Here is a 23,313-nt window from a genome sequence, read left to right as displayed (position 1 = left end):
GGGATGCTGGAGTTGTGGGGCACATAACAGGAAGGAAGGAATGAGAACAAAAAAAAAAACAAAAAAAAATATGAAGCGAAGATGCATCGAGTGGGTGTGCCTGTGTGTGTAATGTGCGAGGTGGTGTGCCTGGCGAAGGTCCTTCTGTTCTTTTGAAGTAGTTGTGTGTCGGATTCTCTCTGCCTTTTTGTCTTTTTTCTTTATTTTTGTTCTTCCTCCCGCGGCTTGCCCTTTGCTTTATCCATACTGCTGGTCTCTCTGGAAACCCAACCAGCAGGGGGATAGGCGCCAGCGTCCGCGAGAGACAGTCTACTGGCGTAAGAGGTTTTTGTCGTTATCCTTCACACGCCGCGGCGTTTTTGTGGAGGCTTGGAGGGGGGTGGGGTGCGTGCGTGTGTATTTAGAATGCACCCACGCATCATGCGGAGGGACTTTTCACAGACGGTCTCACCGGAGCAGATGTGCCTATTCCCAAGGATAGATCGGAAAGAAAGACGCTTCCACCAAAATGGGGTCCGTTCTTTTAGCAATGCGTCCCTTTTCTCGCAAAGGAAAGGTGACATGGGGAGGACGTCTGCAATTCATCATGGCGAGACGACGTGGGAGTGGGAGTACTGTGCCATGAAGAAGAAGCGGGCGGGTAGGAGCCACGTCGCTGGGTGTGTGGCCACTATGCCAACGGATGGAACGTGTCCGCTGCGCCGGGTTAGCGATGAGGAAGGGGCATGTAGGAGGCTTATGATTGCCAACGAGGCCATCGAGCGCAAACATCTCGTGGGAATGTTACAAGGTTGTCTTCCGGAATTAAATATCCGCTTCACAAAAAATGAGGACCGGGGTATTCGTCTACTTACGTCGAGGGATTACGGGGGTGCGTACGTGTCTTTTACGCGGGCGCTGCAACAGAATCCCCAGTCTAAGATAGCACGCTACAAACGGGCCATGTGTAGTTGGCACCTGTTACTCTACGATGAATGCATTGAGGATGCTTGCAAGGGTGGCGGGGTAGATTTAGGCATCGTCTCGCTTCATTGTCGTTCCTTGCTGCTTCGTGAGCGCTACGCAGAGGCACGTCAATGCTACGACCACGCGCTTCATCAGCTAGTGCCTTCAATAAACGATCCTCGTCAATGTGAAATGGCAGGCTGAAGCTGATGCGATATCAGCCTTGCAGAAGTTTCGTCACTTCATCAAGGAGCGAATGTGGGACAAGGCATTGCAGGTGAAGGATGCGGCCAAACCGCTTATCGATGGCACACCACTACTTCTCTTAGAGGCGAGAGCGTTGCTACATGTTAACCCGAATATGGCGCGGTTGCGGCTTTTGTCATATGTGCCAACTATTCCGCGACCTCCTTTTGCCAACACGGAAATGTCCTGGGAGGATAAGGAGGCCTGGCGTGGGTTGGACGAGCACTATTTGCAAGCCGCCGTTTTGCTGGCCCAGGCTAGCGCGTACTGTGGCAGCTCCTTTTTAGAGCTTGCGGCGGCGCTGGTTCAGACATGTTTGACGATCAGTCCCAGCTTTGGCCCTGCACTTCTGCTTGGGCACTATCTTGTCTCTCTGGAGGAGATCTTGTCACGCGTGACGTCGCTCTTTGCAAGGGAGTGCTACGCTGAGGCCATTCCTCTCATTCATGAGGGGTTGCTGTTAGATAAATCTAACCGTCTAATGTGTGCTGCGTTGTACAGCATGCGGGCGGAGGCCTACGCCCACCTGGGGAGGAGCATGAACGTCATCAGCGACTGCACCGCCGCGATAGGGATGGACTCCAGCTGCGCAAAGGCCTTTGTCCTTCGTGCGGAGGCCTACCAAAAGATGAACCAGCGGGCCGAGGCAGCAATAGATCGCCTTAGAGCTGTTCGCTTAAGCCCAAACTTGCGACACATTCTGCGCGGCGACGAGGAACAGTTTTTGCCTCAGCCTGAGCTCCCTCGAACACCACACAGCGAGCCGGAGGCTGCGAGGCGGCGGCCGAAGTGGTATGATGCCTTTACGACAAAAAGTGAGTTTTCGTATGGGCCCAAGTCTGCAGAAGGCCAGCCCTCACGGGGCGCAGAGCCTGTACCCAAGTTGGGGGTGAAGCAGACGCTTTACGACGTCCTTCAGTTGCCTTGCGGGGCCACTATTGCAGAGGCCCGTGCACAGTTTAAGAAGCTGACTCTCGTCTATCATCCTGACCGCGTTGTGACGGAGACTGTGGAGATGCAGCAGGTGGCGTTGGAGCAATTTAAACTCATCAATCATGCGCATGAGGTGCTGACAAACCCTGGCGAGAAATTTTTATACGATCTTTCGCTTGGCCACCATGTATCTCCAGGTCTTTAGTCTTCGTTGTCTTCAAGCTTACTCGGGCATGGAGTTTTTTGTTTTGTTTTTATTTTTGCTTTCGTTGTGCGTTTGGTAGCGATACGGTTTGGAGCATCCGTGCAGACTCAATGTATATGGTGTGTCTCATATCCTCTCCCCCTTCGACCACCACGCTTTATGTTTCGGAGTCCCGGCTTGTTTTGTGCTCTTTCCATGTTTTACCAGCCTTCGGCTTTTCTGTGTCTTTGTGTGTTTGTGTGTTGAGGGCACTCCGTTCGGTGATGTCAACGCGCACACATTGACATGTACGCAGAGAAGGTCAATCCTTCAGGCCTGTTTGGCTGACTTCATATATTCTGTTTGGTGTGTTTTTGAATCTCCTTATTTCTGCTTGTGATCTTTGCTTTTTAGCCTTCACACCGTCTCTTGCGTTTACTGTGTGTACCGCCCCACTTTTCTCTATTTCTACAACGCTCAGAGCCATCAATTACAATGACACTTTCAGCATCAGCTACAGTATACGAGCCGAGGGGGGAGTTACCGATAGTGAACGATGACCCGCGTCTTGCGTGGCTTGCGGCTCGCGTGAAAAGTTGCCTTTACGGTGTGGAAGATGAGTCCATCGCAGAACTGTACAGCGACGAGACCGCCAGGCGACTAATCGTAGGGCTCTTCGAGAGCCCACGGGAACGCTTTCTCTCCATTTTCTGTAGCGAATACACATCAACGGAAGGCGGCAGCATCGTAAACAAACCTGCCACGTTAGAGCAGCGAAAACTTCCTCCAAAGTTGTTTGCTACGACACAGGCGATTAAGAACTCCAACATTACCGGCTCCGCGAATTATCCACCAGACCGGACAAGGTGCATCTTTTTTGTTCGTGTCGACAATGTACAGTTAACCAAAGAGCTTGTGAGTGATTGGAAGACCGAACCCCACTGCCCCATCCATAAGGCTTTTGAGATTTCCTGCATGGTCGTACCCTCACTGTCTTCCTTTCATACTCTGTTAGAACACGCCTACGCGCCAATTGTAGAAGACGTGGTGGCCTCCGTTGGGCGAGGCCGTTCTATGGTCGCCAAGAAGCTGGCAAACCGACAACTCTACACTGAAATTTTGAACTGGGTGCAGCGTATCGACATGCAAATGATGGGGTTTCGAAATCAAGTCTGTGCGGAGCGGCGACTCCCGATTCCACAGGTGCTGGTGTCTATGGGGTACTCCGATTCCGGAATGAAGTCTGCGCTTGCCAACGAGGATGTTATTAAGCAGATTGACATCACCGTTGCCCAGTGGCAGGCGGAGATAAGCTATGCCATGTCGCTTGATCCACAGAAGGAAGGTCCGCTTGGGGAGATTGAGTACTGGCGTGAAAAATATAGTACTATTAGCGCCTTGTACGAGCAGATTAACTCACCCCAGGCAAAGTTTATCTTGAAGGTGGCAAAAGAAGCAGAATGTAACTCCTTTCACTTGATCTCCACGACTATTCAACAATTTTTTCGTCAGTACGCTGAGGCAAAGGACAATGTGAAATTTCTTGGTACTTTGGACCGTCATTTTCGTGCCTTGCAAGGGGTGACGCCAGGTTCTGGCTCGCTTCAGCCGATCATTGACACGCTGTCATCTATGATGACAGGAGTACGCATGGTGTGGATTATCTCTCGCTATTACTGCACGGAGGAGCGTATGGTGGGCTTATTGGAGAAGGTTGGAAAACTAATTGCTCAAAAAGTTTCACAACACATTGATTTTCGTAGTATTCTGAGTCTGCCCTTTGCTGAGGCTAAAACGAAGGTAAGTGAGGGACAGCAGTGCCTGCTCAAATGGAAATCCACGTATGTCACGGTACAGGAGGAGATTAATAGTAGTGAGCGTGAACAGCCGTGGAATTTTAACCAGAAGCGCCTATTTGAAACAACCGACTACATGTCTGATCGTTGCACCGATTTGTTGGAGGTTATAGAGACGGTGGAATACTACAACACGGTGCTGGGGGCGCAGCTAAAAACCGTACTCACCGACACCAGCGGCATTGAACGCATTTTGAAGGATGTGGATCGTGTCAAGCGCCCGTTTGAGACCCTCACATTTGACCCCTTTGAGCGCAAGGCGACGCACAACTGGCAGGTGGTTTACTCCAACTTTGTAAACACCGTTGCCAACCTGGACCATGAGGTCTCTGTGTTTATCAACAAAATCTTTGATGATGACTTGCGGAGCGCCGAGTCTGCCTTTGAGCTCCTGCTCTCCTTTAAAGGCATCGCGTCTCGCCCCCAGCGGGTCGGTGAGGCCTTTGACACCGCGTCACTTCTATCGGAAAAGGCGGATCGTATTCTGGCACAGTACTTTAGCGAGGTGGAGCGGGTGCGAGGCATCTTCGTCTCGCACTGCGAGAATCCCCCACTCACAAAGAATCAGCCTCCGGTGGCAGGTGCCATTCACTGGAGCACGTCCCTGTTTCAGAGGTTAAAGAAGCCGATTGTGCGGTTTCAGCAGGAGGGCATGCTGGCCACGGCCATGGGGCGACAAGTGCGGGCGAAATACGTGGAGGTGGCGCGGCAAATGAAGGAATATGCCACCACACGTTTTATTCAATGGTGCGGGGGGGTGCGGCAGACGACGACAACGTCGCTAAAGATGAATATTCTTCGTAAAGGGCCGCGAGACGCGTACGTCGCAAACTTTGACATCGCCCTCTTTAACATCATACGGGAGGCGAAGTATCTAGACCGCCTCGGCTTTGAAGTGCCACAGGAGGCCATTAATGTCACGCTCCAGGATGAGTCTTACCATGCGAATGTGGACGCGCTCAAGGCGATGCTGGTAAGCTTTAACTGCGAGTTACAAGGGGCCCTGAATGGTCCGGAGCGCGTTATCTTGGGCAGAAACATTCGGGAACTGAGGCTTGCCCTCGAGCCAGGGATCCATGACATCAACTGGACAAGTTTAGGCATACCGGACTTCATCACCAACTGCGAGCGCGCCATCACAAAGTTTCGCAACTTAAGCCGGGAAGTTCGCAAGCGCGCCGATCACATTCAGACGCAGGTGGTGAACAAAATTGGTTCCACAAGACTTATTCCCGAGTTTGAGCAACTGCTACAGGCTGGTGGGGAACTGCCGGAGTTGCAGGTCCTCGTGGACACGATTGAGCGACGTCGCACGGACTTGGTCGACGCGTGCCTGCGTGCATACCGCACCGCCAAACCCCTCTTGACGAAGATGGAGAGTCAGCTGGTTGGCACCCACACAGGGAAGTGCCTCATCCTGGAGAGCTACTACCTGCACTGGGAGCATCGCATTTGGAAGGCGCTCACGCGGATGGTGCTCAACTCTCTGCTAGCCTTTGCAAAAATGGTGGGATACCGCAGCTCCTCTACAACGACAAAGCGTCCCCCGCTTTTTAAGGTATTGGTCTTTTTGACGACGGAGCCAACCTTCTCACCACCGCAGCAGGAGATCACGAGTGCGTTTCACAAGGTTCAATCCAGCATCATTGAGTCCTCGCAGCGGTTTCAGCGGTGGATGCGGGGAACGTGTATTGAGTTCACACAGGGCGAACTGGTACCACGGCCACCGGAGGGTGAGCAGGATACACTCTTTACCTACTACAAGGAGATCAATGATCTTCCGCAGGTGCACAAGCTCCAGGCGATCATAAATCGCACCATTCAAACTCATTTGTCTGCGCTTGCAACAAATATGAAGGTACTTCAGCGCTACCGTTTTATTTACCTCGCGGACAAAAAACTTTCTGTGGAGCAGCAGGCAAAGAGCCAATTTCACTGGATTGACTACGACGCGAAGTTTCAGCTCTACTTTAATATGATTGCGGATTTTGATGCCGAGGAACACATACACGATTTTGGTTTTATGCGCTGCGACGAAAGCGCCTTTTATGCAGAGCTGGTGGAGCATGTGCATCAGTGGATTGCGATGGAGGGGGCACAAATGAATGACACAGTTCGGGCACGCATGCAGAAGCGTTTGAATTTTATTATCCTTGTAAATAAAAATTTACAGCGGCCGTGTGAAAGCATTGATGATTTGAAGTTTGTACTAGAAGCCATGCACGACGCCCGTGCCACTTCCCTGGATGTGGAGCAGGACATCCGTGAAATCAGGTACATTTATGAGTCCATTATGCACTTCGGCGTCAAGGTGGACCCACAGGAGCTGAAGGAGGCCTTAGCGCTTCAAGACTTGTGGGAGTGTACCCTCGCGCGGCTGCATAACCTGGAGGAAGAACTGGAGCCGAAGAAGCTGCAATTCCGGACGTATACGCGTGCGGAGGTGGTGGCCTTCCTTGAGGGGGGCAAGTCTGTGTTGCAGGAGTTTCATCAAAAGGGCCCTGGTCGGGCCCATATTGACTTGCAGGAGGGCAATAATCTCAAGAAGGAGTGGCGGGAACACTTGACACAGCTGCAGGCGAAACGTGATAAGTTGACGAAGGCCGAAAAACTGTTTGACTTGCCGCTTACAGGTCACACCTGCCTGCAACAGTTGAACGAGGAGCTGACAAGGGTGGAGGCAGTGTACGATCTCTACGAGCGATGGGTCGCCATCTTAAAGCGTTGGAATCGCAGCAGCTGGAAGGATCTTCTTCTGGAGGACCTTCAAACCACCACCGATGAGAAGGTAAAGCAGGCACGCGTGCTCGGTAAGACGCATGGGAATGTGCACCCCTTTAGTGACGTCCAGCAGCTTATTCTGAACTTTCACTCCTCATTGCCACTGTTGGCAAAGTTGAAGAGCCCGGCGCTGAAGCAGCGTCACTGGATGGAGCTCATGCGGGTTACAGGGAAACAGTTTTCGATTGAGCAAATTAATTTGGATGATTTTATTGCCATGGAACTGTACCGTTTTTCGGACGCCATTGACACAATTATTCTGACGGCGGCGCGGGAACAGGCGGTGGAGAAGGACATTATGGCTGTCAAGGAGTTTTGGTCAAAGGCAGAGTTTGCACCGGTGCCGTATGAACCGCGTAAGGGTGAAATTCACTGCTGTGTTTTGAGCGATACAAGCGAGATTCAAGAGGCTGTGGATGATAACATTTTGAAGATGCAATCCATTGCTAACGTGAAGTGGGCGCAACCATTCATAGATGATGTGAAGCTCTGGGAAAAGAAGTTGGCGATGATCAACGACGTGATTGCGGTGTGGATTGCGGTGCAGGTGAAGTGGCAATATTTGGAGTCTATTTTCAAGGGCAGTGACGACATTGCCAATCAACTTCCGAAGGAAACCGCAAAGTTTAACGACTTGGACAAGAAGTTTGTTCGTATCATGAATGAAACAGCCTCGGCGCCGAATGTGGACATCTGCTGCAATGTGACGGGTCGTCTTGAGGAGTTTCGCATCCTGGAGGAGAAGCTCGAGGAGTGTCAGAAGGACCTCTCCAACTATCTTGAGACAAAGCGGCGTATGTTTCCCCGCTTCTACTTTATCTCCGACGATGAGTTGCTCTCCATTTTGGCTGCCAGAAGTGCGAAGGCGGTGCAAGATCACATGCTGAAGATGTTTGACAACTGCGCTTATCTCATCTTCAAGAAAGACGAGGCTGAAACCATCTGCGGGGTGGAATCGCAGGAGGGTGAGATAGTGAATTTTGACCGCCCAGTGGCAACCATGGACACGCCTGTGGAACAGTGGCTGCAGGAGGTTCTGGAGGAGTCCCGCTCGACGCTGCGTGACACTCTCAAGGCGGGCGTTTACTACTACCCTCGTATGCAACGCCTGGATTGGTTAAAGAAGTATCACGGCATGGTGGCACTCACAGGGGCGAAAATTTGGTGGACGTTTGAGGTTGAGGATGCTTTTAACGCCCTCAAGAAGGGAAAGAAAAGTTCAGTGAAGGATTTATCAGGGAAACTAACACAACAACTCATTGATCTCGTGGGAGAAATGGACAAGGACATTGAGAAGCAGTACGCTAAAAAAGTTAACACACTAATCATTGTGGACGTGCACGGGAGGGATATTGTGGATCGCTTTGTGCGAGACTCCGTCACGGATGCTCGTGAGTTTGATTGGGAATCCCAACTACGGTTCTACTGGGAGCGTGAGGGGGACACCTGCGTTATACGGCAATGTACAGGTCGGTTTAACTACGGCTATGAATATATGGGGTTGAATGGTCGACTTGTGATCACGCCGTTAACAGACCGTTGCTTCATGACTTTGACGCAGGCGCTTTCCTTCTACCTTGGTGGTGCCCCCGGTGGCCCGGCGGGGACGGGGAAGACCGAATCCGTCAAGGATCTCGCCAAGGCGCTGGCCATTCAGTGTGTGGTGTTTAACTGTGGCGAGGGGTTAGACTACAAGGCGATGGGGAGCATCTTTTCTGGACTTTCGCAAACGGGATCATGGGGCTGCTTTGATGAGTTTAACCGCATTGAACTGCCCGTGCTCTCTGTGGTGTCGGAGCAACTGCGTTGCATTCAAAGTGCTCTGAAGGCTGGAGATGAAGAATTCCTCTTTGGTGACAGCACAGTTCGTCTGGTGCCAACAGTCGGTGTCTTTATCACGATGAATCCTGGCTACGCCGGTCGTGTTGAGTTACCTGACAATCTCAAGGCCCTGTTTCGGCCGGTGGTGATGGTTGTGCCGGACATGGAGTTAATTGCGGAGAACATGCTTTTTTCTGAGGGCTTCAGAACGGCGCGTGAACTTGCCAAGAAGATGGTGACGCTTTACCAACTCGCCCGAGGGCAACTCTCAAAACAGTACCACTATGACTGGGGTCTGCGTGCACTAAAAGCAGTACTGGTGATGGCAGGGCAGCTGAAACGTGGCGCACCTGAGCTATCGGAAGACTCGGTGCTGATGCGTGCACTGCGCGACATGAATACCCCGAAGTTTGTCGCCGAGGATGAACCGCTTTTTAAAGGTCTCATTGGAGATTTGTTTCCTGGCCTTGACCCGACGCGTGCACCGCAAGAAAATCTTTCCAAGGCTGCGACCAAAGTCTTCAAGGATCAGGAGTTTTACGTGGACGCCAAACAGGTTGATAAAGTGGTGCAACTGTACGAGACGATGCAAACACGGCACACATCTATGGTGGTTGGTCCCACAGGGGGTGGCAAGTCAGCTGTGATTAACTGCCTTTGTAAGGCACAAACAGATCTCGGACTACTAACGAAGCTGTACATCATCAATCCGAAGGCTCAACCGACTACTGCCCTCTATGGTGTCATGGATCCTCTTACGCGAAGCTGGACGGATGGTATTTTTTCTAATATCTTTCGTTCCATTAATCGTCCTAATGAAGGTGGCGAGCGTGAGCGTCGCTATGTTGTCTTTGATGGCGATGTCGATGCCAAATGGGTGGAGGATATGAACTCTGTTATGGATGACAACAAACTGCTTACGCTTCCCAATGGAGAACGTATTCGTTTGCGTCCGACGAGTTCCTTGCTTTTTGAGGTGGGAGATTTACAGTATGCCTCGCCCGCCACTGTGTCACGTGTGGGTATGGTGTTTGTTGACCCTGTGAATCTTGGTTGGAAACCTTTTATGTACTCATGGAAGCTAAAGCGTCCACGTGACGACCTAGACACCCTGAACGAGCTCGTTGACAAGTACGTGGAACCGCTCATCAATTTTGTGTTTGATGGCATTGATGGAGATACGGTGACGAACCCTCCGAAGCAGGTGATCCCGACAAATGATGTGAACATGGTCCGCCAGCTGACCACCATGCTACACACTATCTTACCACAGCAAGTGGCTCTGGAACCAAAGGCATTGCAATGTGTCTTTTTGTTTTGCTCCGTGTGGAGCTTTGGCTCTTTAATTGCCACAGCTGAGGATCGTGTTCGCTTCGACGTCTTCCTGAAAAAGCTCAGTGGGTGGAACTTGCAGGATGTGGGCGACAACTTCCTCACCCGTTTTGTTGGTAGTGGATCCCTCCCAGAGCGCAAAACTCTCTACGACTACTTCTTTGACCTCGACGACAACCGTTGGAAGCCGTGGCATATTCTAGTGAAGCCGTTTACGCGTCCACCAGGGGCAAAGTTTGGCTCCCTGCTTGTGTCTACGGTGGACACCGAGCGAAACATGTGGCTGCTAAATAAAATTATTCTCAACCGGACCCCTGTCATGTTGGTGGGTGAGAGTGGCACCGCAAAGACGGTCACCATTCAGGCCTACCTTAAACAGCTGAGGCAGCGCTCGCAGGAGGCAGACCCTGCTGCCGACGAGGACGTGCATTTGGAGGAGATGTTGCTGGAGCTGAACTTCAGCTTTCGCACCACCAGCCTTGACGCACAACGGGCCATGGAGGACAACATTGAGAAGCGCACCAACACCGTGCTTGGTCCTCCAGCAAAGAAGCGGCTCTTGGTATTTGTGGACGATATTAATATGCCCCGCGTCGATCTCTACGGCACGCAGCAACCCATCGCCTTTTTGAAGCTGTTGGTGGAGCACCATTCCTGGTACGATCGAAAGGATTTACTCTTTAAAAGTGTGCGGGACACACAGTTTGTGGCGGCGATGGCTCCACCTGGTGGTGGTCGCAACGCCCTTGACCCACGCTTTGTGTCACTCTTCACAATCTTCAACATTCTGTTTCCTTCCGATGAGTCTATCAACACCATCTACGGTCAGATTTTGTGTGACGCGTACAAGTCGATGACAGCGGAGTTGGGTGACTTGCCGAACCGGCTCACAGCTATGACACTCAGCTTGTACCAACAACTCTTCATCACACTCCCTGCGACGCCCACCAAGTTTCATTACATTTTTAATTTACGTGATTTGTCCAGGGTTTACGAAGGACTCTGCCGAGCCACCCCAGAGATGTTTCCTGACGCGAAAAGTATTGTGCGGTTATGGCGCAATGAGATTTCTCACGTCTTTATGGACCGCATGTCAGATGTTGCTGACAAGGAGTTTGTCGCGGGTCTTGCACGGGATGAAATTATGAAGCACTTTCCAGACACGATGGAGTTTGCCCTGGCGGAGCCCTTCTTGTTTGGTGACTTTGGTGACTTTGAGCCGGAGAGCGATGTAGAACCGCGGAGCATTTACGAAGATTTTGGAGCGGAGTATGACAAGGCTCGCGCATTGGTGGAGGCGATGCTGGAGGAGATTAACACACCGACGAAGAAGATGGATTTGGTGATGTTTGACATGGCGCTGGACCACCTGCTTCGCATCACGCGTGTTCTCTCCCTTCCCCGTGGCAACTGCCTCTTGATTGGCGTTGGTGGGAGTGGCAAACAGTCTCTCACAAAATTGGCGGCTGCCATGTACCGGATGGGTGTATTTGAGATTGTGCTCTCTCGCCACTACAACGAGGATGGGTTCCGCGAGGACCTAAAGCGCCTGTACACTCGTGTCGGTATACAGAGGGAGAAGGTTGTGTTTTTGTTCATGGACAACCACGTGAAAGAAGAGGGGTTTCTGGAGCTTATTAACAACATGTTAGCCTCCGGTATGGTCCCCGCGCTTTTCACCGAGGAGGAAAAGGAACCGCTTTACAATAGCGTGGTAGCGGAGGTCGAGGCGGATGGCTTGGTCCCCTCCAAAGACAACAAGTGGACGGCCTTTGTCTCTCACTGCTGTGAGAACTTGCATGTGGTGCTTTCAATGAGTCCTTCTGGCCAAATTCTGCGCACACGTTGTCGCAACTTCCCAAGTCTTATCAACAACACGACCATCGATTGGTTTCAGAAGTGGCCATCGCAGGCGCTTGAGGCGGTTGGGAAACGGCTTCTACATGAGAAGCAGGTGTCAGAGGAACTGAAGGAGACGATTGTGGGTCATGCCGTGTACGTGCACCTGACCGCCGACGAACTCTCCATGCGTTACTTGACGGAGTTGAAGCGACACAATTACGTCACCCCGAAGAACTTTCTTGGGTTTCTGGCAAATTACTCGCGACTGCTCATCACTCGTCGGGAGGAGATTGATGACTTGGTAAAGAAGTTTGCGATTGGGCTGGAGAAACTTGACCGGGCCCAGGAGGATGTGAAGACTCTGCAAGAGGACCTTGCTGAGAAGGAGGTGACACTGCGTGAGAAGCAGGAGATTAACGAGCGCATGACGAAGGAGATTAAGGAGCAGAAGGAACGCAATGAAAAGCGCAAGGTGGAGGCGTTAAGTATGGAGGAGGCACTGAATGTGCAAAGTGCGGAGATTGAGAAGGAAAGTGCTGAGGCGCAGGAGGTGCTTGATCTTGCCATGCCTGCTCTTGAGGAGGCCACGGAGGCGGTGAGGCACATCAACTCAAAAAGTATCACAGAATTAAAGTCCTTCACCAAACCACCCGTGAGTGTGGTGGCAGTGGTGCGTATGGTGTGTGTCGTGAAGGGTGTTCCGGCAACGTGGGACTCTGGAAAGATTATGATGGGCCAAAACGACTTTATTCGTTCACTTATTGACATTAACTCTCTCGCCTCGACGCTAAATCAGGGGAAGATCAATGAGATCAATAAAATTCTCAAGGAATTTCCGGTTAATTCCAACGACCTAAAGAAGGTCAGTTTGGCCGCATCGGGTCTGATGATTTGGGTGGAGGCAATGAAGGCCTACTGGAATACAGCGAAGGAGGTGTTGCCCAAGCAAGCTCGGGTTCGGGAACTGCAGGAGGCGAAGGCAAACGCTGAACGTCAGTTAGGGGCGTGCCAGGACGAGATTGAGCAACTTACCGTGAGTCTTAAACGGCTTCAGGAGCGGCTAGACGCTGGCATGCATGAGGCCCAGCTGTTGCAGCAAGAAAAGGCGGTGATGGAGCGGCGGCTGAACGCCGCCCGACGACTACTCGATGGTTTTGGTTCCGAACGCGTGCGATGGGCGGAGCAAAAAGGATCGTTGGCCGATGTGCGAAATCGCCTTGTTGGGGACTGCCTTGCCTGTGCCTCGTTCCTCTCCTATCTTGGAGCGTTTACATTCCAGTACCGACAGGAGGCCTTGGAGTCACTGTGGCTGAAGGACATTCGTGAGCGGGGTATCCCACTCACCGAGGACTTTCAGATACAGCATCTCCTCACCGATGAGGTCTCCATCTCCCAGTGGGCGAGTGACGGCCTGCCGGTGGATGCCCTCTCTGTGCAAAACGGTATCCTCACCACAATGAGCACGCAGAGTCTTGGCCGAGGACACAAATCGGGGCGGGTGCGCTTTCCGCTTTGCATCGATCCACAAATGCAGGCTGTGAATTGGATCAAGCGGCAGCACAAGTCAAACCCGCGGTTTGAGTGTGCCTCCTTTGGTGACCCGGATTTTTTGAAGCGGTTGGAGTTTGCTATTCAGTACGGCAACCCCTTTTTGTTTGAGGGTGTCGATGAGTTTATTGACCCCATCATAGACTCCGTGCTGGACCCACAGTTCCGCGAGGAGTCCGGTCAGCGCGTCATACGCATCGGGGATAAGGATGTGGTGTGGGACCCCAACTTTAAGCTTTACCTCTGCACCAAGCTGCCCAACCCAGAGTACGCGGCGGAGGTGTTTGGCAAAACCATCGTGATCAACTACGGCGTCACGGAAGACGGGCTTGAGAGCCAGCTGCTTAACTACGTGGTGGCGAGCGAGCGTAGCGACCTGCAGCGGCAGTGTGAGGAGCTTGTACAGACCATGGCGGAGAGCCGTGCACAGCTGAAGGAGCTGGAGGACACACTGATTCGTGAGCTGACATTGGCTACAGGTAACATTCTTGACAACGACGAGTTGATTGCGACGCTGGAAAATACGAAGAGTAGCGCCTTGGAGGTGCAGCAGAAACTGGAACAGGCAAAAGAGACGGCACGTGTCACGGAGATCTCTCGACAAGAGTACCGCCCTGCGGCTAGACGCGGTGCGCTTCTCTACTTTGTCATCTCCGAGTTATCCGTGATCAACTCCATGTACGAGTACTCTCTTTCCGCCTTTTTGCACGATGTTTTTGGGTACTCCATCACGAAGAGCGATGCCTCATTTGAGATTAAAGATCGTCTCAACAACATTATTCGAGCCCTAACATATAACCTGTACTGCTACGTCTGCATGGGTATCTTTGAAAAGGACAAACTTATGCTTTCCTTCCAGATAACCATCCGCCTGCTCACGCAGGAGAATCGAATGGACCACAATGAATTGGAGTTCTTTTTGCGTGGGTGTGTGTTGGGATCAAAGGATTACCCACCTAACCCAGTGGATTGGCTTACGGAGCGTCAATGGAACGATGTTTGCATGTTGTCAAGGACGTGTGAGGTCTTTGCCAACCTCTGCAATGACGTCTCAAATAATGTGGAGGACTGGCGTCACTGGTTCGCGCTAGATCGCCCAGAGGATCCAACCAACATTATTCCATGCGGCTACAGTGAACGTATCAGCGAGTTCCAACTGCTCTGTCTGCTTCGCTGCTTCCGTGGCGATCGTGTTTATACAGCTGTCGCTAACTTTATCAGTAACTGCGACCTTCTCGGCGAGCGCTACGTTATTCCACCTATTCTGCGTTACAAGGATGTTCTAGACAAAAGCTCCTCCACAGCCCCCATTGTGTGTATTGTGTCCCCCGGCGCCAATCCTACGGACGAGATTGTTAAGCTGGCAACTAAAGAGGTGGGAATTCAAAAGCTTCGCTCAATCTCTCTTGGCCAGGGGCAGGGTGAGGAAGCCATGAAGCTGGTGGAGGTGGGCGTCGTGCGGGGGCAGTGGGTACTGCTGCAAAACTGCCACCTGCTAACAAAGTGGATGAAGGAACTTGAGAAGGCGATTGAGCGGATGGACCAGACGCCTCCCCAGGAGGACTTCCGCCTTTGGCTCACAACAGAGCCAACCAAGGACTTTCCAATGGGTATTCTGCAACGGTCTTTGAAGGTTGTGAATGAACCACCAAACGGGCTTAAAATGAATATGAAAAATACACTTTCTAGGGTGACCGAAGAGCAACTGGATGCCTGCATGCACACCGCGTTCAGACCACTGGTATTTGCCCTTGCCTTTTTTCATGCCGTGGTGCAGGAACGACGAAAATATGGAAAAATTGGGTGGAACGTGGTCTATGACTTTAATGAGACTGACTTCTCTGTGTCAATGCGACTGCTTGACACCTATTTGTCAAAGGCATTCCGAAACAATGATCCTATTCCGTGGGTTACCCTGCGCTACCTCGTGGGTGAGGCGATGTATGGTGGGCGTGTGACAGATAGTATGGACCGACGCATCGTAAAGACGTATTTAGAGGAGTATTTTGGGGATTTCCTTTTTGATGACTTCCAGCCCTTTCACTTTTACGTAAATGAGGAGGTGAATTACTGTCTTCCTCCAGACAGCACTGATCCAAATAAGCGAGTTACGCTGCAGCAGATGATGGCACACGTGGATTCCTTTCCAAAGGATAACACACCTGATGTCTTTGGACTGCATCCGAATGCGGAAACGGGCTATTTGCGTAATGCAGCTGTGGGATTATGGGCAAGTTTGATGGAACTTATGCCGCGTTCTGGAAAAACGGCGGCAGTTGGTGGCAAATCACGGGAAGCGGCTCTTTTAAAGCTTACTGAACATGTCTTGTCGCAGATACCAGAATCTTTGGACCGTAAGAGGATTATGAGGAAAGAAAAGGAACAGGCGCATGAGAAAGGGTACAGTAACTTGCAGCCTACTCAAGTTGTGTTGTTGCAAGAAATAGAGCGTTGGAATCGGTTGGTGGGGCTTATTGTTTTGTCCCTGAAAGAACTACAAAAGGCTCTCTTAGGTGTCATTGGTATGAGTAGTGATTTGGATGAGCTTGCATCCTCGCTGCATAACGGTCAGTTGCCCGCGTCTTGGCGAAAACTGGCACCCGCAACGCGAAAAAATTTGGGTCGCTGGTTAGTCCACTTACAGTGCCGTTTCAAGCAGTACGCTGATTGGGCCATGAATGGCGAGCCGCGGTGCATGTGGTTATCAGGCCTCATGGTGCCGGAGTCGTATATTTCCGCCCTTGTACAGGTGGTTTGCAGACGCTATAGGTGGCCCTTAGATCGCTCTGCCATCGTGACAAAGTTGACCACCTACGCCACCGCACAGGAGGTGGAGGAGCGACCAAAGGACGGCGCGTACGTGTACGGGCTTTTTATTGAGGGTGCCAGGTGGGACCTGCGCAAGCGTTGCCTGGCACCTCAACGAAAGAAGGAACTCATCTCTGAACTGCCCGTGATGCATATTATTCCCACAGAGTTGTCCAAGGTAAAAAACGTGTCAACGTTTAGAACACCGGTTTACGTGACTTCTGACCGTCGCAACGCGGCTGGCGTGGGTCTGGTATTTGAGGCCGACCTGGCGACGGACACCCACGCCTCCCTGTTGACGCTGGAGTCTGTGGCAGTTATTCTTGACTCGGACGATTAACCTCATTGGAAAATAGAGTGACACCTGTTATGGCGGCCTCTGCTGCCCCCGTTTGTCTCCTTTTCTGTTATTGCTTTTCTTGAACCTGTGAGAAGGCGAAAGGACGGGGAAAGAAAAAAAAATAGTAATTTGAGACGAAGAGGAAGAATCGAGCGGTGACAGAGTTGTGGCACACCAACAGAGAGGCGTTTTTTTTTTTTTTTGCGTCTTTGTTGTTGGCTCGCAAAGGCAGCTGGGATCACCCAACGATGCTGGAAGCAGAACACCGATGTACATCCAAGTTGGTCTTCTCTCTATCTCTCTCTTTTTTTTTTTGGTGTTCTTCATGTTTTTTTTTTTTTCTCTCAGCGTTGGCGCATCTGCTCCGCCCCACGCCACCGAGAAGGAAACACGTAAAGACGCAATATAAAGGACTCCATGTATACATGTATATACACACCCACATCTGTTTTTCTCTCACGTTTTGTGTACGGCGCGGTACGTTGTGATGCCTGGGTTGAACCCTCACTGAAGGTTACTTGCCGCTTCTCTTGCAGGAGACCCCATTCATTTTTTTTTTTTAATTTTTGGCGTAGTTAGTGATTGAGGTTGAATATTTAACTCATTGCAAGCCAATGGGACACGCTCGAGAGCATCAAACGACACATAACCACCGGGAGGTGCTGTTGATGCGGCGTCGCATTGAAAGCTTTATCATGGTCTTTTCTGTTATTGTTGTTGCGTTTCTTGTATTAATCGTTTCCATTCATCAGGGGGAGGCAAGCTGTCAGTCGCGGGCGGACGCTGCCACATACAGTGTGTATGCCCAGGCGACGCGAAAGAACGACACACTTGTTGGCGACTTGGTCGCGGCTCTCAAGCGGAATGGAGTTCGTGCTGAACCGTTGGAGGAGACAGACAAAACGCAGCGAATTGACGTCTTTGACACTCAAGAGGGAACGCTGTTGGCATCCGGGTTTCGTCTCCTGCGGCTGTTGGGGCAATTTGACGTGATGTGGCAATTGCGGTACTTGGAGCAAAGTATCTGTTGGCCCCGGCGTACAATCTCCATGGAAGCGTTGCCCAACGTGGACAGCGAGAGGGTCTCGTATCACGTGACAGCGATTAATACCCGGGGTGGACGGGCCTTTCTTTACAAGGCGGATGTGTTGACGAGGGAACGTGACAGGATCACAACCTTTCCGGAGCTGCAGTCGTTGTTCCCAGGCTTTAATGCGCAGACTGCATCTCCGCGGATGCTCGTGACAAATTCGATGAATGTGTCAACAAAGTTTGCTGCGGAGCTGCACTACGGCTTGTCCCCCCTGGATATTGAACTACGAATGGAGCAACGAAAGCCTGTGACGGGGGAGGCTGCCTACTGGCGAGTCACGGTTTCAACAACAAACATTATGGCTGAGGCGAATTTGGTTAAAATGCACGGTATTGTCTCTGAATTGGTGGTTAATAAGAGTGTTTTGTGCCCTGCGGCGAAGTGCAGGGCCATATTTGATGATCCGTTTCTTCAGTCTTGAAAAACCTCTCCATGTGTGTGTGTGTGTGTGTGGTAGCTGTGCCTGTGTGTGTTTTTTTGTTTTTGTTCGCGTTTTTTTTTTTTGGTGGTGAGGGAGGCATCGCTACGACGATGTTGTCCTTCTCCCCTTCCCCGTCACCGCTCCGTGGTGGGACGATAAGCATGTGTGTTCGGGGCAGGATGTTGACACTAGCAAAAACAAGCACAAAAAGGCACCCTTCATTCCCTCCTCCCCCCCGTTACGCCTTCTTTAACTGTCTTTCGTCCACTATGTGTTTGTTGGCGCTGCGACGGTTCTGTCCTCTGCAAATGTTGGTGCTTTTACCTTTTTTTTTCTTCTTTTGCTTTCCTTCTATTGTTGTTGTTGTTTTTTGCAGCTTGCGGGGCAAGGGAGTAAGACAACCGGCGAGCCATGAGGCGGAATGTGGAGGTGGCCGGGGTTCACCTGGCGGATTGCACGCTGCTGTACTGCCGCCACGAACTCGCGCTTGAGGAGAAGAAGGCGGCCGCCACCGAGGCGCAAAAGGATTGCAAGTCCCAAGCAACGGGGAACTCCAAAAACGCTGGAAGCACCGCAAAGCAACTGGCCTCCCCGTACGTCCGTGTGGACGGGGAGCTAATTTCCACGAACATTGCCATGGCCAGTCTATTCCGCGCCGAGGCGGAGCGCAAGGAGCGCTTGGCTTTAAAGGCGCGACAAGAAAAGGAGCGGGCTGCCTTGTGTGTCCTTCACGACGGAATGCGAGAAACGATTATTGACCAGTGGATACTTGGGATAGAAAAGTTAGTGCTTGTGGAAAAAGAGGAGCGTCGAAGAGCTCAGTGTCGGGAGCGGTCCCGACGGACCTCGGATTGGCGAGATGCTCTGGTAGAGCAACACCTAGCGGACGAAGTACGGCTGTGGGCGGATGAGGAGCAACGGATGACGCGCGAACGAAACGAGGGCAGAGCGGCGCATCGTCAGCGAGTCACACTGAGACGGAAGTGACTCAGCGATAAGCGTTCCGTGATTGCATTTTCTTTACTGCCCCGCTGCTGGTGGTGGGAAGGTGGCGGGGTTAGTTCTTCTTCATGTATATTTCACTATTCACGTTGGCACTATTTCTTTGCGGGCGTCTCTTTGCCGCCGTGACCGCAGCCATGCGAGTCGGGGCCTTGTGACAAACGGCAGGGAAAGGCAAAGTGATGTTTCACTTATTCCAATATATATATATATATATATATATGCTTTTTTCTCTCTCACTCTCTCTTTTCTTCTTTACCTTGCCGCTTTGTGCTCGTTGGATACAATAGGGATGACATGACACTTCCCAGACATTTTTGCGAAACGCTAAGAGAATACCTGGGGAAATGCCTGGCCACACCTCTCCAGTCCATTAATCTGCGCACATTAACAGGAACTGATAGAGACTACGTCCTCACGGCGGTGAAGCAGCTCGGCGCACGCACTGCGCGCAGTTACCGTGCCATTGCTAGTGAGATTCGCGAGGGAGGTTTGGACCGGGAAACCGACGCCCGGCTGTCACCGCTGGAGCACATGTGTCGGAGGGAGTTTGAGTGCTGTCTGGAGTTAAGCGAGGTGGCGTCTGTCTACCAGCGCAATCTAGAGTGTGGCGAGATATCTAAGGCAAACACACTTAGGTCAAACGAAATTGGCGATGAGGCACGCGTCGAAAGCATTATGAAGGGTGGCGAGCACGGCACTGGCGATAGTGGTGGCGCGAGCGCATCGACAGAGCGTTTTATTGACGTCCTAGAGAAGCTTCGGCCTCACGACAATCTGTTTGACATCGTTGTCAATGAACTATGGATTCGTTCACCGCGCCTCAACAGCTGGCTCTCGTGTTTTTGTAGACGACGTGTCTCCTGGCGTATCATCCACGAGCATATTCTTCACCTACTTGAACCAAACCGTTACTCATCCATTATTCGACAAGACCATGACGTTAGTAGTATTCTGAAGCACACCGGCAGAGTTGTTGTGGAGCAATACGAACGAAGCATTCAATCCACTCATGGTGGATCCATAGCGATTCATGTGGAGGAGCAGCCCGAACTCTTCACACGCCTCCCGAGTGGACGACTAGCGACCTCAAGTGACCTCGATTATTTTGTATGCCCTTCGGCCTCCGTGGCACCTGCGCCACCGTCGGATGTAATTTACTCGGTTGAGAGGCATTTGGAATACGTCTTTAGAGAGCTCATGAAGAATGCTTGCGCGGCGACGCACTCACGAACAAAGGAGATTGAGCTGCATGTGGGCTTTGCCTCAGATGACACACATGTTGTGGTGGATGTGAGGGATGCCGCGGGGGGTATTAGTGCCGATGATGTGGAGAAGCTTTGGTTCTTTGGCTGGACGACAAACTCCTCATTTGACCGTTACATGGGCGGCTTTGGCGTCGGCCTGCCCGTTTCCAAGTGTTACATGGACCTCTGGGGTGGAAGGATGGATCTGTATACGACTGAAGGTATTGGAACTACCGTTCGCGTTGTATTCCCCAAGGCTCCCACGGAGGTGTTCCGGCCAAAGAAGCCACCACCCACGTCTGCGTAGGTAGTGAAACACGCGGGGACCATTGGAGGGCGCAAACGGCAGTCCAGTACCTCTTGCTGCCGTGTTGGTTGGGCACACAAAGAAAGGGAAACAGGCGTGAGCATAGAATGGAAAAAACAAGAGCAAAACAAAGGACAAAAGCGAGGGAGGAGCTGCGGAGATTGAAGCGAACACGACTGCGTTGTCATTTCTTTGCGTCGTCATGAGGGAACCCTTTTTCCCACTTTGGCTGTGCTGTGGTGCTGGTGCGAAGGAAAGATGTGGAGACGGTGTGTGCGTGTGTGGTTGTGGGGTGGCGGTGGCGGGGACGCGGGCAGGCGGGACTTTTAGTGGTGCCTTAAACGCATCTATACACCGCGGCGTGCGAGGCGGCTGTGTTGTATTGCGGTGGTGGTGATGTGCTCTTTCCGTCCCCAGTGGCATCATCGGTGCCCTGCTTTGCATCTTTTTTTTTTTTTTACCGCTGGGAAGCATATTCCGGGTAGTATAGTATGAAATGGAAAAGGAGCGCAAGAGTATCTGTTGGAGGCCCAAGAACGCGCTCATAGAATGCATCGTAGGTACAAAGTGTTTTGAGGAGAAGGGAAATGTAGAGGACTGCATTTCAGCCAATGAGTGCTTTCTGGAGCGGCGGAACTGGACTCTTTGCAAAGTGAACGCCACCAACCCACGCTATCGCCTCCGCGGCAACCCCTACGACGTAGCGACAGAGGACCAGAAGAAGATCGAGGCGCGGGACGAGCGCATTCGACGAAGAGAGCTGGAGGAGGAGGGCATCTTCACCAAATGAGTCACACAGAGGCACACACGCATGCCTTTGCTGATGCACGAGGTACAGCACAGGACGCGGCAATTAGTGAGATACGTCCGTGTGTGTGTGTGTGTGTGTGTGTTGGGGGGAACGTCATCAGCGACAGCAGGAAGGAGACAAAAGGCGATGCGTGGATGTTTCTGTCTTTGCTTTTGCGTTTTGTTTTTGTTTTTGTTTACTGTTGTTGTGCGCCTTAATAAAACTAAAATAAATAATATGTCTCTCTCTCCTCTGTTGAGTATGCAGCGTGCACGGCCGGAGGACAGAAGGGTGCTAGTTGGTACGCGTAGGCATTGGTAACATTCAGAGGCTTTTTGAAATGACTACTGGACGCGCGCGCCGCGCCCGTCCTGCTGAGTCGACAAGCGGTAGGAGAGGCCCCGCGCAGGAGCGTGGGAGCCGCAGGCGGCTAGTGGGGAGGAGGGCACGTAACAGGCAGCAAGTGAGAAATCCTGCGCGGGTGCGGGCGTCTGCTGCAGACACGGAACTTTGCTTCGCCTCGTGCCTTGTAACCACCGATGACGTCCACGACGGGGAGGAGCAGGCGAGCTCCGTCTTTTCTGAGGTTGACATTATAAATGACGTCATTCAGGAGTTTCTCCTGGAAAGCGACAATGACGATGATGTGGGGGAGTTCAATCACACGACTATCTTCCACACCGTCAAACCATTTCTGAACTGCTCGTGCAGCGTTAGGAGCAGCTTAAGAAGGGAGGCACGAAAGGCCCTTCCTATGCCAACATCTCGGCCTGCAGCTGCTGCCACCCTTGCCGAACCGGGACTGACGCTTGCGGAGGCAATGCTCCCCAGCCACGGAGGGGTAGGATACCGTCGTCGACGGCACAAGACACTACTGCCATATCACAGGGGCCTACCATCTGCTCCTCTCTGCATTGTGGTGGACCTGGATGAAACCTTAGTACAGGCGCGCGGGGAATGCGTGCAACCTCGACCATACATCAAGGAATTCCTCGATGTTTGTCACACGGAGGGTTGCGAAGTAGTAGTGTGGTCCGCAGGATCGCCGTCCCATGTGAACATGGTTGCTCGTGCCGTGGCAAAGGCATCACAACGAAAGGAGTGGTTCCACTACATCATCAGTCGCCATGACAAGTGGTATTGCGGAGAGGAAGATGGTGTGAAAGATTTATCTGTCCTCGATCGAGTGATAAATCGCGTATTAATGGTAGAGAACAACCCGCGCTCCATTCAACGGTACCCGCAGCACTCTATTCTTCTGGAAGACTACAACCAGCCAACAGCACAGGATAACTCGTTAAGAATAATTTCGGACCTCGTGCGACGACTGCTGCCTCTTCTAAGAGATACTGATCTTACTGCCAATGTCACCGTTCCTAGTTTGCTTGCCGAGGACGACGCATTAATCGATCTCTCGTTTTGTTTCTCAGGACCTTCCAACAGTAAAAAATGCGTGCACAGTAGGGGGCTTCGGTACTCTCCACAGACGGATTTTGCGTGTCGAAGTTACGGGGGTGAGCATCCCTTGCTGCTTCAGAGGAATGGGACGTGACTAATGCTTCCTTCTTTTTTTTCCCCTTTTTGGTTTTGCTGCCTATGTGCTTATTTCTCGCGTCAGATGCGGTCCTCGTGGAGCTCCATCCCTCTTTTTTTGTGTTTTACTGCTGTGACTGGTTGCGAGGACTGTGATATACACATTTCTGTAGTTTTAACTTTTCCAGTCTGTCTCTCTTCGACACGCGTCTTGGACCGATATGACGTGGCGCAAAGGAGATTTCCTGAATGTTTGCTTTGCCTTGTCGTGTGTGTGTGTGGGG

At 51.7% G+C, this 23,313-nt stretch overlaps 7 protein-coding genes and 1 pseudogene across 7 annotated transcripts, besides 8 other annotated features; 7 read left to right on the top strand and 1 right to left on the bottom strand.

The window, feature by feature from the left end:
- Positions 1–45: 45 nt before the first annotated feature.
- Positions 46–69: a microsatellite.
- A 336-nt stretch (positions 70–405) lies between these two features.
- Positions 406–1,149, top strand: TraAM80_02683 (putative TPR-repeat-containing chaperone protein DNAJ,putative; the record flags this gene model as incomplete). The annotated part of the gene is made up of 1 exon (XM_029379680.1): positions 406–1,149. The coding sequence occupies one exon, from the start codon at positions 406–408 to the stop codon at positions 1,147–1,149; it is 744 nt and encodes a 247-aa protein (XP_029240479.1).
- Positions 1,150–1,201: 52 nt separating this feature from the next.
- On the top strand, positions 1,202–2,329 carry TraAM80_02682 (putative TPR-repeat-containing chaperone protein DNAJ,putative; the record flags this gene model as incomplete). Its single annotated transcript, XM_029379679.1, has 1 exon — positions 1,202–2,329. The coding sequence occupies one exon, from the start codon at positions 1,202–1,204 to the stop codon at positions 2,327–2,329; it is 1,128 nt and encodes a 375-aa protein (XP_029240478.1).
- Positions 2,330–2,803: 474 nt separating this feature from the next.
- TraAM80_02681 (dynein-1-alpha heavy chain, flagellar inner arm I1 complex protein) lies at positions 2,804–16,636 on the top strand (the record flags this gene model as incomplete). The annotated part of the gene is made up of 1 exon (XM_029379678.1): positions 2,804–16,636. The coding sequence occupies one exon, from the start codon at positions 2,804–2,806 to the stop codon at positions 16,634–16,636; it is 13,833 nt and encodes a 4,610-aa protein (XP_029240477.1).
- A 73-nt stretch (positions 16,637–16,709) lies between these two features.
- TraAM80_02680 (hypothetical protein) lies at positions 16,710–16,957 on the bottom strand (annotated as a pseudogene).
- A 293-nt stretch (positions 16,958–17,250) lies between these two features.
- TraAM80_02679 (uncharacterized protein) lies at positions 17,251–18,150 on the top strand (the record flags this gene model as incomplete). The annotated part of the gene is made up of 1 exon (XM_029379677.1): positions 17,251–18,150. The coding sequence occupies one exon, from the start codon at positions 17,251–17,253 to the stop codon at positions 18,148–18,150; it is 900 nt and encodes a 299-aa protein (XP_029240476.1).
- A 12-nt stretch (positions 18,151–18,162) lies between these two features.
- Positions 18,163–18,216: a microsatellite.
- Positions 18,202–18,233: a sequence feature (A-rich).
- A 232-nt stretch (positions 18,234–18,465) lies between these two features.
- Positions 18,466–18,522: a sequence feature (A-rich).
- A 39-nt stretch (positions 18,523–18,561) lies between these two features.
- TraAM80_02678 (uncharacterized protein) lies at positions 18,562–19,137 on the top strand (the record flags this gene model as incomplete). Its single annotated transcript, XM_029379676.1, has 1 exon — positions 18,562–19,137. One exon carries the CDS (start codon positions 18,562–18,564, stop codon positions 19,135–19,137), a length of 576 nt encoding a protein of 191 aa, XP_029240475.1.
- A 214-nt stretch (positions 19,138–19,351) lies between these two features.
- Positions 19,352–19,375: a microsatellite.
- A 74-nt stretch (positions 19,376–19,449) lies between these two features.
- Positions 19,450–20,706, top strand: TraAM80_02677 (transferase; the record flags this gene model as incomplete). Its single annotated transcript, XM_029379675.1, has 1 exon — positions 19,450–20,706. The coding sequence occupies one exon, from the start codon at positions 19,450–19,452 to the stop codon at positions 20,704–20,706; it is 1,257 nt and encodes a 418-aa protein (XP_029240474.1).
- Positions 20,707–20,975: 269 nt separating this feature from the next.
- Positions 20,976–21,010: a microsatellite.
- A 565-nt stretch (positions 21,011–21,575) lies between these two features.
- Positions 21,576–21,599: a microsatellite.
- Positions 21,600–21,652: 53 nt separating this feature from the next.
- Positions 21,653–21,705: a microsatellite.
- A 131-nt stretch (positions 21,706–21,836) lies between these two features.
- On the top strand, positions 21,837–23,048 carry TraAM80_02676 (uncharacterized protein; the record flags this gene model as incomplete). The annotated part of the gene is made up of 1 exon (XM_029379674.1): positions 21,837–23,048. The coding sequence occupies one exon, from the start codon at positions 21,837–21,839 to the stop codon at positions 23,046–23,048; it is 1,212 nt and encodes a 403-aa protein (XP_029240473.1).
- Positions 23,049–23,313: the final 265 nt, after the last annotated feature.

Source organism: Trypanosoma rangeli, assembly GCF_003719475.1.
Source record: "Trypanosoma rangeli strain AM80 chromosome Unknown Tra_15.4_contig_00063, whole genome shotgun sequence".
NCBI classification, from domain to species: Eukaryota; Euglenozoa; class Kinetoplastea; order Trypanosomatida; family Trypanosomatidae; genus Trypanosoma; species Trypanosoma rangeli.
This window is presented reverse-complemented; position numbering and strand designations above follow the sequence as displayed.